The sequence below is a fragment of the Diabrotica virgifera genome, chromosome 9 (assembly GCF_917563875.1).
Source record: "Diabrotica virgifera virgifera chromosome 9, PGI_DIABVI_V3a".
In the NCBI taxonomy this organism is placed as follows: Eukaryota; Metazoa; Arthropoda; class Insecta; order Coleoptera; family Chrysomelidae; genus Diabrotica; species Diabrotica virgifera.
Genome location: NC_065451.1, coordinates 95,052,320 through 95,070,255, shown reverse-complemented (window position 1 = coordinate 95,070,255; position 17,936 = coordinate 95,052,320). Strand labels below are relative to the sequence as shown.

The following is a 17,936-nucleotide window of genomic DNA, read 5'->3' as shown; positions in this document are numbered from 1 at the left end:
TGATTTAACAAACATTTTTATAATGATGGAAGCAAATATCTTTCTGATCCAATCAAAAGTTAACTTGTTATATTTTTATTTTTAAATTCAAAAAAAATTATTAATATTTATCAAAAAAAATTACTTTAATCTTTGAATCTAAATTTTTAATTAAAATAGTCACTATACCTTAAACTTTGAAAATATTCATCTGTCACAACATTACTTCACCATCGGAAAGTTTTGACAGATCACTCATACGTCACCATACGTCACTCGACGGATGACTGGAAAATTCCACTGGTATGGTGGATATGTAGGTATTATACCATAACAAACAGGAAAATGCTAATTTACCTCTAGTTTTCTAATCCAGGAAACTTAGGTTTAATCCATTACCATGTAACCATAACCAATATTATTATAACCAGCTATAAAGGTTTCATAACAGCTCACCGGCTTCACAAAGGACTAAATACGCCATACCATAAGTTTACAAAAGCGTATAAACCAAAAATTTACTAACCAACAGAACTGCTACACTATTAAATGATCAAACCATTAATTATCTTCACCAAAAGAACTTTAATATATCCCAAATTTAACTTGGAAATTCTTTTGTGGAACAAAAATATGCCGGTTAGAATCTAACTTTTTGACATGTTTATCGGTCAAAAACTATTTTGAGACTCCTCGTTCTTTGCAATACAATCTAAATCTTCCCATCGATGTCGAACTAAACTTCGGGTTTTCGTTCGTCGCAGCCAATCACGACTCACGATTTTTACTTGACATTTGAATAGGCCAATGACTGCTTTCTGGTTCTGTCATAATTCTAGTATATTCTATGACAAATACGCAGTTTTAGCTACAAGAAGAAGGCTTGGAAAATTACCTGGATTTTCAAAACACGCATTTCTTCTAAGAATATAACAGCTTATTTAATATTGTGAAACAGTTCAGGAGCGGTTTAGAAATTTTTATTCGACTTGAATTTCTATAAAGAACTGACAAAAATATTTGGATTTACTTAGAAAAGGATTGTAAAAACTATATAAATTAATATATTTATATTTCCGCTGGTTTTATAAATGTTATACAGTTTATATGGGGCCATTATCCTTAATGACTTCATGGTAATTTTGTAGGCATCACCCCATATATCCTCATCCAATGCTTTTATCAGGGTCTGCCACTTTTCCTTTTTTTCTTGTTTTATTTTTTTATTCAGGGTTTTCTTTAGTTCTTTGTAGATTTCTTTGAGCTCGAGGTTGCCCTGGCTTCTCGTGTAATTCCTTCGAGCTCTGAGGCATCTTTCCCGTAGACCTTCTATCTCATCCGTCCACCAGTAGGGGGTTTTTTTGTTATTCTTTTTCTTCACGGTGGCCAACTTTGCTGCATTTTCTAATGCTCTTCTCAGTTGGCCAAGGTCAGAAATCTCTTCCTCATTGATCTTTCTGACCTCCGATAGGTATGTGGTTTTGTTAAAATAGATTTCGGTGTTTCCTATCGGCCGTCTTAGTTTCCCTTTCACCTTAACCTCGTACTGGATGTAGCGGTGGTAGGTAAATAACTGGTCGTCGAGGACATCCCATCCCTGTATTCTTTTGGATAGCCCTTCAGTTGCGATAGTTACATCAATATGTGTCTGGCTGGCCCCTCTTACGAAAGTTGGTTTATTATTATTTAAGACTTGGAGGCCAGCCTGGGCTATCCATTCGTTCCAAAGTTCCCCCTTTTTGTCATTTATGGGGGAACCCCATAACCTCGATTTAGCATTGATATCCCCGGCGACCAAGATTTCTTTTTCGCTTGTGGCGACGCTCATTATCTCATCTACAATAGTCTTGTATCTTAACATAGGGATGTTCGGTGATATGTAGCATGCCAGGAGGCTGAAATCCCTCAGTTTGATGAGTATGTGATTTCCGCCCCTGACAATGCCCCGCACCCCTAGATCCCTATGTCTCATGAGCACCGCCACATTTTTTCCTTTATCTTGTACCCATCCACCGTCCGATGTTATTTTTTTGTTTGGTTCGGGGACGATGAGCAGGTCAGTTTTCAGCTTGCAGGCTTTTAAGTGGACAAGATCGTGCGCTCTACGTGCTCTGCCCACGTTCACCTGTAATATCCGTATACCAGGTTGATCCTTGAGGTCCGTTTTGGTTCAGTTTCCTAGAGTCGTACCTGCATCGGATTCGCCTTTTTTGAAAAATTAAAATAGTTAAAAACTAGAATAAATAAATAAATAAGTATAGATAAAATGAATAAATTAAATTAATAGGTAAAATGTGTATAAATAAAATAGTTAGGTAAATAGAAATATAGTAACATAAAGTTAAAATAGGTAATGTAAATAATAAAACAGATCTATAAAATAATAAATTAGTAATTTTAAAATTTGTATAAATACAATACAACCTAGGTGGGCTGTATATGGGCCCACCCTCCTTTTCCAGGAAGTCTATTTTGTTTTTTTTATTCGTTTCTTGGGGGTTCTCCCTCATCCCCCCTTCCGTACACTAGGGCTCGATAGGCTGGACAGGCCATCCTGTCCATTCTATGCCCTTCCTCTTTGCAAACTGAACAATATGCTTTATTGTTACAGTTTGCGGCAGTGTGTCCTGTCTTCAGGCAGTTATAACAGCAGGCCGCCCTGCTCTTCTCTTTACACTCGTAGGTACTGTGGCCAAACTTTAGACACTTAAAGCATCTCACCGGGGCGTACCTCTCCATTACCGGGCATCTTGTCCATCCGATCTTAATTGTGCCGTACCTCCTCAGTTCTTCTGCTTTGGAGGGTCGTACGGCTATTGTGGCCACCTGCTCCCCGTGTTTGTTCGTCCTCAGTACTTTAATATCAATTTCTCCTTCCGGGATGCCCGTATAGCTTTGGATTCCTTCTCTCAGACTTTTCTCACTCACTCCTGGGTCTAAATTAGCTATAGTGAAGAAAATTTCCTTTCTCCTTATCGTTGTATTTATTCCTTCCATTTTGTTGTTAAGTTCTGCCCTCAGTTTTTGTGCTGCTCCCCTCCCCTTTAGCTTTACTAGGAGATCCCCCCATTTGTTCTTTTTAACCTGTCTACTTGGATCCCCATCTTTCCTATATCTATCTTATTCTTCATCTCACTTAATACCTCGTTGTATTTTTTCCTTTGTCCATTTTTATAAGGAGAGCTTCCTCTTGTTCCACTTTTCTCTCTACACCGAATTCCTTGCCTCTTACTAAAATCTCCCAGGATATAGTTTCTCCATGTCCTACATATTCGAGGGCTTTCCTTATAGTCTCTTTATTCAGGTCGTTTGCGACTACGACCCTCATGACCTCTGGGATTTCGTTTGTTTCCTTCCTTATTTCCTTTATCGCCTTTACTGCCATATCGTATGCGTCTCCCCCCTGTTCTTTTTCTAATCTGGCAACGAAAGTATACCATGTTGTTTTTTTATTTGCTTTTCTTCTGATGTTCTCCAGGTAATTTATTTCTCCCTCTTCTATTTCTTCTAGCATCTCCGCTAGGTCCTCCCCTACGTCTTTAATTGTGTTTTCTACGCCTTTATCTTTCGCGTCCTTTTTTTGTAAAAACTAAACAGTTCTTTTTTCTACTGTTTCCAGTAGACCCGCTTGTTCCCACTTTGTCTTTTCATATAGTTTCTCTTCCCATTTAGTGTCGCATATGCTCAAAAAAGTTTTTTTCCCTCTCCCCATATTTAAGGCCCTTTTGATTTTTTCTTGTTCTTGTTTCTGCCTCTCTTGCTCCACTTTTAATTTATAGTGGTCACATTTTAATTCGTTTCGTGTTTTTTCGTTTGTACTATCCTCCTCCTTTTTATTGTTGGTGGATTTTATAATCCCTATCAATTTTTTTACATCGGTGTCCATCTCCACCTTTTCTTTAAGCTGCTCGCTTAATTTACTGAACATTTCTTCGAGTTTTGTATTTAATTCCTCCAATTTCCTATTTATTTTTTATTGTTTGGATTCATTTGGAAACCGTATGCTCTCCTCCAGCCTTTCCCTCTTGAGGTCATTTATCCTCTCCATGCTTTCAGCTTTCCTTTTTTTGTTGTTTATGATCTCCCCATCCTGATATTCATCCAGGAAGATTGTCGCCAGCACACTTTCTTCGATACTCTGCCATCCTTCTTTAATGTTGTCTACTTCTTCTTCCTGTGATTGTTTCTCCCCTATCTTTTCTTCCTCGTTTTCACTATATTCTTTCATTTCCTCCTCTACTAATGTCGACTGCTTTGCAACAGTTGACCTATTCATTTTTTGTTGCCGATCGTGTCTTCTTACAAGTTCCCTCTCAAAACTATTCATCATCTCTCCTTCCAATTCTTTTATTAAGTCGTCTTGCGACTGTTCTTCCCTATTCTTTTTTTCAGTTTCCGTTGCATTGTTCATATTATCTCGCCGATGGTCGTCATTGTTGTCACCTGTCAGTTTTGTTTTTCTTATATTACTCATAAATGGTCCCACGAGCCGGGACGTGCTATACGTCTGGCGCGGCAGTGCGCCCTTACCGCGCTAAGGCTTAGGTACTTCGGGAGGTCGCCAGGTATCCCGAAGGGATCGTTTGTGATGCTCTAACCCTCGCATCTCTCATATCTTTGGCACGATGCCTTCCACCGTGATAGTGGGGATTATTTTATTGAGGTTTACTCCTCTATATAAAAGTAGACCTGGCAATTTCAATACGTCTTTTTATCTCGTGATTCTGGTCACCTGTTTCATTGATAAGGGTTCCCAAGTATTTGTATTCGTTTACTTTTTCAAGTTGGGTACCGTTTATTGTGATACTAGTGTCATTTATTGGATTCTTACTGAAGGTCATATATTTGGTTTTTTTGACGTTCATCCTTATGCCGTAGTTATTACATATCTCATTCATACTTTCAACTAGATGTTGTAGATCTTCCGCTGTTCTTGCCATTATCACAGTATCGTCAGCATATCGAATGTTATTGATAACTTCTCCATTGACTATTATCCCTTCGTTTGCATATGAGAGAGCTTCTTGGCATATTTGTTCGCTGTACATATTAAACAAGAGCGGTGACAATATACAACCCTGTCGTACCCCTCTACGTATTTCTATTTTGTCCGATGTTTGGTCTTCTATTTTTATATTAGCTCGCTGATTCCAGTACAGATTTAATATTATTTGTATGTCTCTGGTGTCAATGTTCTTACTCTCCAGGATTTCTTTGAGTTTACTGTGGCGTACTTTGTCAAAGGCCTTTTCAAAGTCTATAAAGCAGGCGTGTACCTCTTGGTTAACATCTAGGCATCTCTGTGTTAGAACGTTCAGGGCAAAGAGAGCATCCCTTGTACCTAATCCTTTTCTGAATCCCATCTGTGTATCGTTAATATCGATGTCTAGTTTTTGATAGATTCGGTTGTGGATGACTCTAAGAAATATTTTAAGCAGGTGACTCATCAAGGAGATTGTTCGATGATCTGAACATTGCACTGCCTTAGTTTTCTTCGGTATGGTGACAAACGTAGACAGCAACCATTCTTGTGGTATTATACCAGTACTGTATATTGTATTGAATATATGCAATATTATTGTTACGGATTGAACATTCAAAAGCTTCAGCAGTTCTGTAGGGATTTCATCAGGTCCGTTTGCTTTTCCATTTTTAGCGTTTCTTATTGCGTATTCTACTTCTTCTTTCAATATGTCTGGCCCAGTTGCATTGATTATCTGAGGTAAGTTGTTTCTATCGTCTTCAAATAATTCATTCAGGTATTCTGTCCATCTTTTTATTTTATTCTCTAGATCTACAATAAGGTTTCCATCTTTGTCTTTAAGTTTACCTATTTGGCATTTCTTTATGCTTCCTGTTATCTCTTTTACTTTTTTGTGCATATTGAACGCATCGTACTTTTTCTCATAGGTTTCCATTTCTTCACACTGTACTTTAATCCACGCCTCTTTGGCTTCTTTTATTCTCTTTTTTATGTGTTTGTTTATTTCTTTGTATTTGTCTAGGTAATTCTTCATATTTCTTCTTTGTTCCATCAAGTCTAGTATGTCCTGTTTCATCCACCCCTTGTTCTTTGTTGTCGTTTTTGTCAGATGTTTCTTTCCTGCTGTTTGTATAGCTGTATTTATGTACTTTAATTTTTGATTAACGTTATCTGTATCGTTAATTTGTTGTTGCACTGAACTGAGGTTTTCATTTATTTCTTCTCCTGTTTCTTGTTGTATATTTTTGTTTCTAAGTTTAACTAAATCTAGTGTCTTTCTTTGTGGTCTCCTTATCTTTTTTGGTCTCGCCTCTATCACAGTAACTACCGGATTATGATCTGAGCCTATATCAGCTCCTGGGTACGTCTTAGTACATTTACCAGCATTACGATACCTCCTTGCTATCAGAATGTAGTCTATTTGATTTCTCACTATTTTTTCTTTGGTATGTTGTGGAGATGTCCATGTATATAATCGCCGAGGAGGTAATTTAAAAAGGGTGTTTGTTATTACGAAGTCTTCGCTCTGGCAAAATTGAATCAATCGATCTCCTCTGTCGTTTCTGTTTCCAAGTCCACAGTTTCCTACATGTTCTCCTACCTTACCTTGACCGACCTTGGCATTAAGATCGCCCATTATTATGTTAATGTGTTGCTTTTTTTATTGCTTTCAGCATTTCTTCTAAGTCGTTGCAGAATTGTTCTATTTCATCGTCATCTTTATCTGCTGTTGGTGCATAGGCTTGAATAAGATTTATTAAGTTATGTCTTTCTTTAATTTGTATTAATATTAAGCGTTCTGAGTAAGGAGTACAGGTAATCAGAGAATTTTTCCATTTCTTTGAAATGATGATTCCAACTCCGTACCGATGGGTGTTGTTGTCGATTCCGGAGTAATAAAATACGCCATCATTTCGTGTTGAACATTTCCCGGATCCTGGCCATTGTGTATCACTGATTCCTAAAACATCGATGTTTAGTCTATTCATTTCTTGTTCAACATTATCCAGTTTTCCTGCAGAGAACAAACTTCTCACATTCCACGTTGCAACTCTTAAAGGTTGGTTTCTGCATTTTTGTACAAGGATTTTGCAGGTTTACGACCGAGTGAGCCTTGTAGTCTTGTGCTTTTCTCTCTCTGCCGGATCTTGGTATCCGATTCCCATGATCAGTAGAGTTTCCACTATTTTTGGTGTACACCGTAATGACTTAACTAGGGGTACTCTATGAGTCTTTAATGCAGTGGTTCCCCGTTGCCTTCTGCATCCTTCCACCGTTGACCATCCTTGGTTCACCCGCCTTCGAGACCGATTTCTCGATCTCAGGACAAAAGAGTGCCCTTCCACATACTAGCTCATCCGCCCGAAGCCGTTGGCCAGTAAGTGGTGGGATTGCATATACCGGCAATCATTCGGTAGATTTCACCATATCTGGTTACCCTCACTTAGTTTAGCCTGCAGGCCAATGCAGTTGCCCGGAATGTGGCACGACGAGCCATAAATGCGAGTTGGATGTCTTATGGGGACCAGTTATCAAGAACCATCTCCCGTCCATGACGCTCGATGTGGCTGTTACGATAGAAAGGTACTACCCCTATAATACATCCCATACATCCCAGACACTCTACTAAATTATGATAAACAAAAGTTTCTAGCTACTACCAGAGGCGTACGGCAGGGGATAGTGAATGGTTGACCCTTCTCAAATTCTACGCCACTGGAGGAATTACTATTTTGGTAACATTTTTAGATTCTCCAATACTTTCTACGTAAATAATATACTCTTCATTGGTAACGATAAAGTCATTAGTTTTCGAGATATTTGAAGTTAAATATGAAACGGGACAGTTATTTTGATTAATTTATGGTATGATTTATATGATTAAAATTTAAAAATTATTTGTACCAAGTACTTTAAAACTATTTGGCGTATCCTTATCATACTTGGCAGAAAGTGTAGATACTGTACACCCTACTAAATTAAGATAAATAAACGTTTCTAGCTTCTACCAGAGGCGTACGACAGGGGATAATGACTGGTTGACCCTTCCCAAATTCTACGCCACTGACATAATTGCTATTTTAGTGTAATTTTTTGATTTTGCAATACTTTTTATGCAAATAATGTATTCTTTATTCGTAACGATAAAATGATTAGTTTTCGAGATATTTGAAATTTAAAATGAAGCGACACAATACATTAATCAAAATAACCGTGTCGTTTCATTTTTAACTTCACAGATCTCGAAAACGAATGACTTTATCGTTACGAATGAAGAGTATATTATTTTCACAGAAATTATTGGAGAATCCAAAAATTGAACTAAAATAGCAAATTCGCCAGTGGCGTAGAATTTGGAAAGGGTCAACCATTCACTTTCCCCGTCGTACGCCTCTGGTAATAGCCAGAAACTTTTGTTTAACATAATTTAGTAGTCTGTACAGTACCTATACTTCCTGCCAATTATGAAAAAGATACGTCGAATAGTTTTAAAATGCTGAGCAAAAATAGTTTTTAAATTTTTAGATATAACACCCTGTAACTCAGTAAGGAACCACATTTTGTTTAAGTGTTTTAGGTTAAATCTTCGTATTTTGTACTAAGGTTTCACCAGTTACTATATGGACAATTACACTGGGGAACAATTTGAAACTCAATTTCTGTTGAGTTAGATTTTTTAGCTCTTTTCTATAGAATTAGGCATGCTGGTTTCAAAACTGTTTTTAGTTTTCTTCTATCACGTCAGGTTCGTTTTCTATGTGGGTGGGGGGAATGACGCTCCGATAACTGCAACTGGTCTAGACTTGCCTGTTCCTGTTCAGTTACGTCTGTTATACTCAGTTATACTGTGGCAAAACGTTGTGTGTCGGTTAGCAGTATTTAGTATTTCTTTACTAAAGTGTATAGAACTACTTGGTGTGTTTGAACAGAAACGTTTCCTGATGGCTGCCTCTGCTCCTACACGTCGTAATTGCGAAAGCAGCCCCCATTCGTTTTGTTATATATGTGGCCGTTTTAACATTCCCAGTCAAACGACAAACAGCAGTACATTTGTTAGACAAGCATATTTTGCCTATTTTAAAGTGAAATTTGGTGATCAAGATAAAGCATGGGCACCTCATACAGTGAGACATGGCCACTCAATGGGCACCTCAGTTTAAAAAGTTGACGTGATAGACAAAATCTGAGGTTATTCTCAGATTCAGACGCCAAAAATTAGTGAAAAGCAAGTGTCAGATCTAACTCAACAAAAAATGTGTTTCCCAGTGTTATTAATGAAACACCATGTATATAAATTGTATAGAAGTATTTAAACTTAAAATTAATGTAAAACCTATTTTTGTATGGGGAAAAAGGATTTTTTGGCGACCGTCATCGCGACCGTCATCTCTTTAGCGAAATAAATTTTGTAACGTATATTATTTATTATGGGGATGTATATACTTTTAAATTGTGTAAAAGTATTTAAATTTAAAATAAATGTAAAATCTATTTAAGAACGGGGAGAAAGGATTGATTTCGCGACCGTCATCGCTTCGACGAAATAAATGTTGTACGTATATTATTATAATGTACGTGTAATAATAGTAACATTATTGAAGTGAAAACTTCTTTAAGGACGTTGTGCACTTTTAAATGGGAAAAAAGCATTGAATTAGCCACAGTCATTGCGACCGTCATCGCTTCGGCAAAATAAATTTTGTACGTATAGGTATATTATTATGTGTATGTATATATAAATAGAGTAGAAGGCACGCAACGCGCACATAATTTTGGTATAACACCTATTTTTGGATGGGGATACAGAATTCATTTCGCGACCGTCATCGTTTAGTCGAAATAAATTTTGTATGTATATATATTATCTTTTTCTTCAGCCTGCTTGCATTCACTCCTAGACAAATGCCTTTAGTCGAAATAAATTTTGTATGTATATATATTATCTTTTTCTTCAGCCTGCTTGCATTCACTCCTAGACAAATGCCTCCCCATGAGTTCTCCATTCTTCTGTTTTGTGCTATTTGGTGCCAGTTTCTCCCCATTTTTGCTTTGGTGTCGTCTAGCCATCGTTTTTGTGGTCTTCCTGTACTACGACTGCTCGCGTGGTTTCCAATGTACCATGTTTCTCGTCCACGTTTCGATGTTTTGTCGTGCCACGTGTCCTACCCAGGTCCGTTTCATTTGCATTTCAATTCTTCCAATTACATATTCCACTTTCGTCCTGCTTCACACGTCCTCATTTTGTATATTATGTTCCCTCAGAGTCTCAGAGATACCCCTAACATAGCTCGTTTCATCGCCCTCTGTGTCGTTCTTAATTTATTGGCTCATACCTCTGTAATTGTCATCGTCTCCATTCTACAGGTCATAATTGGTAGAATACAACTGTTGAATTCAATACCCTTTTCTTTAGATTTATTGGTATCTTTTTGTTCTTCAACATATCACTGAGTCTTGCTACTGCTGCTCAAGTCATTCGGATTCTTCTAGTTATTTCTGCCGTTTGATTCTGTTGGCCTAGTTTGATCGTGTGACCTAGGTATATATACTTTTCGACACTTTCTATATCACTTCAAGTCGACTGATATATTTATTTGTCATCACTTTTGTTTTATTTGTTTTTGTCCTCTGTCTAACTTCTCTCTCCGCTTTTATTGTGCTTGTTGTTAGACCTTCTGATACATTTATTTGCATCGTTGCATTGTCGTATATGTATTTGAGGAGTATTCTATATCTAGAATAATAGCGTTATTCATTCCTTCTAATACGGCCCAGAGTTCTATGGAATCGAATGCCTTTTTAATCCACAAATGCCAAATGAAGGGGTTTATTGTATTCGTTGCACTTTTCGATAAGTGTCGTTATTGTCTGTAGGTTCTATGGTACTATGTTAACAGGCTGGCAACTATCGAATTTATTTGATAGCCTGTTAGTAATTATTTTGGTAAGCATTCTGTACGGATGTGGCAACAGGCTTATTGGTTTGAAATTTTCGCGTTTGTGGTATCTACATATATTATTAGATGATTAGAAGATAAATAGTATAGGACGCACGCAACACGTGTATAATATCGGTATAGAACTGCTATTTGGATTGAGAAAAAGCATTGCATTCGCAACCGTCATCGCTACGGCGAGATATTAGTAATTTATATATTATAGGTTGAATTGCATATGTATAAGTTCGCACGAAGTTATAATGGTTGGAGGAGGGATAGAGTGCTAAGGAGCCTGCTAAGCAGGCGCATAAGGGGTTACACGGTCCCTACTCCGATCATTATAAGTGATTAGTGTTTAAAGTATTTTTGAAGTGAAAACTTCTAGCGATTTTGTGCACTTTCTGGATGGGGAAAAAGCATCGAATTCGTGACCGTCATAGCTTCGCCGACATAAATTCTGTACGTCTATGTATTTTGTGTATTTATATAATATAAATAGTATAGGATGCACCGAATGGGTATGTAGTGTAGGTATATCACCTCTCTTTGGATGGGGAAAAAGCATTGAACTCGCGATCGTTATCGACACGACAGGTATTAGTAATTTATATACTATAGGTTAATTTTCGTATAAGTTCGACCGAAGTTAGAATGGTTGGAGGAGGGATAGATTGTGTACCCGAAGGGTCTTGCTTCGTAAGAAGTTTTCACTTCTGCCGGCACTCCCACGAGTGCCTTATTTTTTTTTATTAAACGACAATATTGCATGTTTGTGAATGTGTTTTGAGTATCTCAAAGAAAAATCTATAAAAATACTTTTACAATATTTCATGTTTTTTTTTATTTTCTGAAATAAAATATCGCATTTTGGATAAACAAAACTTTGTTTTATTTTTGGGGAATAATTCAATACAAATCTATGACTTACCAGCGCTAAATAATAAAAAAAATCGGTAGTTAGTAGGGAGTTTTAGCATATCGGGTCTGTATCAAATCACCCTGAATTACTAGTTCTTTTGAGCGACAAGGGTAATACCACTGTACTCATGTACAGAAATCAGTACATGGAGTAAAGTTAATCACTCTTAAATGATAATCAATATTATCGATCATTACCAAGAAACCCTACCACCACTTTTACCTCTAAGATCAATAAACACATTTTCAATTTGAAAAGATCTAATCTAATTACAGATGTTGTAGCCAAATCTCTCAATAATTATAATGGTATAGCTCCTAGATTTTACTGTTTGCCCAAAATTCAAAAACCTCAACTATCCATGCGCCCCATAGTATCATCAATCAACTCTCCCAACTGCAATATTGCAAAAATTTTGGCCAATATACTTTCAACATCATATGATCACAACAACGAATTCAATATATCTGACTCGTTTAGATTCAGTGAATTCATCAATAACTTCCAACTATCTATAGGGTTTCAAGTAGTAAGTTTTGATGTGGTGTCCCTCTTTACCAACTTACATTTACCTGTAGTTCTTTCTTCCTTACATAACCATTGGGACCAAATCCAACCCCACTGTCCTTTTGGATGGGAAACTTTTGTGGAACTTCTTAAACTAGTTTTTGATACCAACTACTTTGTCTACAATGACAATTTTTATCTACAAATCTTTGGTACTCCAATGGGATTCTTCTATTTCTCCCCTGTTGGTTGGTTTTGTCTTGGATGACTTGACTTCAGACAGATTTAGCCTCCTAGATTATAACATTCCTTTTGTTAAGATATATGTGGACGACTTCATCCTGGCTGTACCCACTGATCAAATTTTGAACACCCTTTCCGTTTTTAACGAATATAATCCCGACTTACAATTTACATGTGATATATATATATATATATATATATATATATATATATATATATATATATATATATATATATATATATATATAGTTCAGCTCAACAGGCCTTAGGGGCCCAAGGCTTCAATTGTTTTCTTCCATTTCTTTCTGTCTTGTGCTAGGTTTTTCCAATCTTGTACCCTCAGCGACTTCAGATCTTCTTTTGCAGACTCCAACCATCTTCTTCGGGGGCGTCCTCTTTTTCTTTTTGTACCAGCCTGCGTGTTTATTAGTTGATTGGGAACTCTTCCTTCTTCCATTCTTGCTATATGCCCAAGCCATCTTAATCTTTGAATTTTGGCGAGTGTTGTTATTTTTGGTTGTCCATATATTTGCATTATTTCTTCATTCGTTCTTCTTCGCCAGATATTCCCCTCTTTTAAACCTCCATATATCCTTCTGAGGATCTTTCGTTCCCATCTATCTAATTTTACTTCCATATCTTTATTTAATGTCCAGGTCTCGCTAGCATAGAGTACCGTAGGTCGGATAACTGTTGTATATATTCGTTTTTTTGCTTTTCTGGATATTATCTTCGACCTCAGTATCTTATTTAGACTTCCAGCACTCTTACTACCTTTCGCCATTCTTTTTGCTATTTCTTGGTTCTCTTCGTTCGTATTTGTTAGTGTTACTCCCAAGTAATCGAATTGACCGACAATTTCGAAGTTATATTCTTTACTTGGGCTTTGTATCTTAAAGGACTGTCCCAGATGATTTTCATTTCCCTTCATCACCATATATTTCGTTTTCTCTTCGTTTATTTCTAAACCATATTCCTTGGCTGTTCTTTCTAGTCTATTGAAGATTTCTCTTAATTCTGCAGGTCTCCTTGTTATTAAGGTAATATCATCTGTGTATGCTACACATTGATGCCTGTGATGATAAACTGTGCCTTTAGTATAGATATTGCATTCTCGTATAATCTTCTCTAAAATTAAATTGAAGAAATCTGTTGATAACGGGTCACCTTGTCGCAGGCCTCTATTGGTGATAAAGCTATCCGAAACCCGTCCTTCTATCATAACTTTACTTTTAGTGTCACTAAGTATGCATTTAGTCAATCTTACTATTTTTGGTGGAAATTCAAAATATTCTAGCGTTTCATATACTTTACTTCTTTTTATGGTATCGTATGTCTGTTTAAAATCAATAAATAACATATTTAATACTAGGTTGAATTCATATGAGCTAGATAAAATTTGTTTCATTGCAAAAATTTGGTCTATTACCGATCTTTGTGCTCTAAAACCCGCTTGATATTCACCTAGACAATTTTCCACTTTTGTTTTAATTTTATTTCTAATTAATATGGCCAGAATCTTATATACTGTATCTTGTAGAGCTATTCCCCTGTAATTTCTACAATCTGTAACGTCTCCTTTTTATGTACAGGACATAGGATAGCTTCTTTCCACTGATTGGGTATATTTTCTTTGATCCACACTTCGCATATTAACTCGGTGATTTCTTCTTGAAGCCCTTCGCCACCATCTTTTAAAAACTCTGCAATGATACCGTTTTCTCCCGGTGCTTTGTTGTTTTTTAAGTTTTCTATGATATCTATAATTTCTTCCTTGGTAGGTACTTCTTCATTCACATTTGGGTCTCTTTCTTCTTCATGTGGTAGTTGCATTTGCTCTATTTCGTCTTGATCGTCTGTGCATAATATATTCTGGAAATAATTGGCCCATCTTCTTAATTTTTCATCTATTCCACCTATCAGATTTCCCTCTTCATCTTTATAATATCTTGATGCGGTTTTGTACTGGGTTCGGTCGCGTTTTATTTCTTGGTAGAAATTCCTGACTTGTTTATTTAAAAAATCTTCTTCAATTCGGTCTAATTTCTGCTCTAGATTTAACCGTTTCTTTCTTCTACAGATCTTCTTTGCTTCCCGTCTTTTTTTAGCATAGGCTTGTTTACTTTCTTCATTATTTCTCATTATGCTGTTTATTCTGGCTTTATTTCGGTCCCTAATTGCTTTCTTACAATCTTCATCGTACCAGTCTGTTTGTTTACTTTGACTTTTTCTTAGTAATACTAAGTCGGCTGCCTCTTGAATGTTTCCCCTTAGCTGTACCCATCTGCTTTCTATATCATCTACTGTTGTCTGGCTTTCTATTTTCTGTTCAATTTTATGCTTGAATTTTTTCTTAACCTCTTCATTCTGAAGTAGTGCACCGTTATATCTTTTCATTTTTGTGCAACTGGTCTTAGGGATTGTGGGAATTATTTGCTCCATTTTGACTTTGACCAAAAAGTGATCAGAATTTGCATCTGCACCTCTATAACTTCGGCTATCTTGTATGGCTCTTGCATGTTTGGCTTCTATTAGCAAATGATCTATTTGATTTACTGTTTGTCCATCTGGTGATACCCAGGTACCTTTATGGATTTCTTTGTGGTCGAAATAAGTGCTAATAATTCGCATATTGTGTTCGAAAGCAAATTCTATTACTCTTTTTCCATTCAGGTTACTCTCCCTGTGTTTACTTTTCCCCCCTGTTATTTGTTTGTATACGTCCTCTCTGCCAATCTTGGCATTGAAATCTCCTACAATTATTTTTGTGTCGTATGATGGTATTTGGTAGAACAGATGCTCTAACTGTTCATAAAAGCTATCTTTAACATCTTCTTCTGTATTTTCCGTTGGTGCATGTACATTTATAAGGGATATTTTTCTGTATGTTCCCCTCATTCTTATTTTGCATAATCTGCTTGTGACTGCCTCAAAATCTATCACCAGACTGGCAAATTTTTTCTTTATAAGGAATCCAACTCCAAATATACGTTCATTGTCTCCACTGTTGAAGAATACATAGCTTCCCACATCTATGCAGAAATTTTCTTTTTGTTTAGTTTCTTGTATAGCAGCAATATCTATCTCATATTTCTCCAATGTATCTGATAAATTTTTTAGTGCCCCTACTTCAAAAGTCCCTCTAACATTCCATTGTCCTATCATAATCATATTTCGTGCCTTATTCGTTTCCGTATTTATCTGTCCACTGTGTTTGTTTAGACTTAGTTTTTTTCCATTTTCTCTAATTTTTCGGTACTATGGTTCCATTTCCACCATTCATCGTTTATACATATTTTCTGATAGCCGACTTTCGTTTCATTACCTTTTCCTTTTTCTTCTCTCGCCATATCTCTTAACTCTTTCTGTAGTCTGGCTTCGGTTTGTGTTAGATCACTTTCAATGAAGTACCGCGTTCCTCTTAATTTACTCTTGTTCTTCATAATAAGTTCTTTATCCTTCATTGTATCCATTTTTACTATCGCCACTGGCAGTTTCCCTTGAGAGGTTCTTATTTTCTGCACATCTTTTATTTTAACGTTCACATTCAATTGATTTGCTATGAAGTTGGTGGCATCTTCAATTTCCTCATTTTCTTTGAAATCATGTCCTTTAATCACAATGTTTTGTTTTCGAAATTGTTTATCCATCTTTTCAATCCTGCTTTCTAGGAAATTTACCTTTCCCTTCAACTCACAATTTTCTTTTTTTAGATTGCGAATTTCCTCTTGAAAGCTCTGCTGGTCTTTTCGTATTCCCTTAACTTCGTTCATAAGAGCGATCATCATTTCTTTCAGTTCTGTATTATCACAATCTTTCTTAGCTGGAGACCTAAATAATTTTCTGCTTTTTGTGAAAGGGTTTTCATCTTGGTCGTCTTTTTTTCCATCCCTCTTTCTCTTACTATCATCAGATTCTTCACCATCCATCTGAGTCAGTTCTTTACACGTGGCCATATCGTTAAATATAATAATAAATAAAATATAATAAATCTATTACCTTTTTCCGAGCAGTGTTTTGAAGGTATAAACTCTCACTTACACGCCACTGTATTGTTTTGTAAATAAACACTAATAATTATCCTTATCCTAATGGTCCCCGCGCACCCCACTCTACTTCTACTTGCCTCTTCAACCGAGCGGAGCAAATAGAACAGGTTTATTGTTTAGGTTATCCGTATGCAATCTCTAAAAATTCAATTTTATTCACAATTTTCTAAATACACTCGATTCGCACAGCCACTATTTCGTCGGAGAAGCACTTTGTTGTTAAAAGAACTCGATATTATCCGAAATTTACGAATTAAATATCGGAGCCGTTTTAAACACGTCTTTCTCGATAGCTTAACAGTCCGTGAGGACTTAACATGTGAGATGGAGGAAAATAATACCATTCCCTTCCTTGACATGTTAATTGTACGAGGTAATGACAACATCCTAAGAACCAAATGGTTTAGAAAGAGCGTTGCTAGCAACCGCTTCCTTAATTACTATTCGTTTCATCCTAAAAGATTCAAACATAACCTCGTACAGGGATTAGCCTTAAGGACACATAGGTTGTCACATCCCCTTATTTCCCACATCTAACTGAAAAACTTACAAAATTATTTAAACCGTTATCCACCAAAATTGGTATTAAGAATTGTAAAACAGTCGGTAATCTTTTTTCTCGTAAAACACCGATAGATATTTGGGAGAAATCTAATGTAGTTTACAATATCCCTTGTAAAGACTGTCAGTTGAAATATACTGGTCACACAAAAAGAACTTTGAAAGCTCGCGTGACGTCACATAAAAGCGATATTAGATGCAACAAGCATTCTTGTGCCCTTAGCTCACATTATATTTCACTGCATCATCAAATAGATTTTGATAACATCAAATCCTTCGGCTCAGAATCTAATTTTTATAAAAGAAATTTTTTAGAGATGACTCATATTTTAAGAGAAAAAATTCCATGAATAAACGCACAGATATAGACAATCTCAGCATCATATATCACTCCTTACTTCTAACAATCCATAATCAAAGTCAGTCACTGAAATTCAAAATTATTGTTCATAAACAAATCTGCTCAAACCTATGTTTTTACTTCATTTAAAAAGTTCCAACCTCCAAACCACCGATATATTGTTTGATAGTGAAAGTTTCCTATTTTCATTTCATCCCAACTTCTGCTTTTAACATGGCATACTAACTCCATGTCTGGTGGTAACTAAGATATAATTAATCCTAACCTATTTCTAGGTTCAATGGACTTTATTTATACATCCGTTATTTTTTAACAGTATTATCATTTTGTAAACTATGGGTTCTTCATTTGAAGGCTTTTGGGACAACATGCTTTACATGTATTTTTAGAGTGT

General features: G+C 36.2%; 1 protein-coding gene across 1 annotated transcript; it reads right to left on the bottom strand.

Moving 5' to 3' along the window:
* Window positions 1–3,952: 3,952 nt before the first annotated feature.
* LOC126891137 (uncharacterized) lies at window positions 3,953–16,527 on the bottom strand. The gene is made up of 2 exons (XM_050660318.1): window positions 16,269–16,527; window positions 3,953–4,422 (listed from the first exon to the last, which is right to left on the bottom strand). Exons 1-2 carry the CDS (start codon window positions 16,525–16,527, stop codon window positions 3,953–3,955), a joined length of 729 nt encoding a protein of 242 aa, XP_050516275.1.
* Between the last annotated feature and the right edge of the window lie 1,409 nt (window positions 16,528–17,936).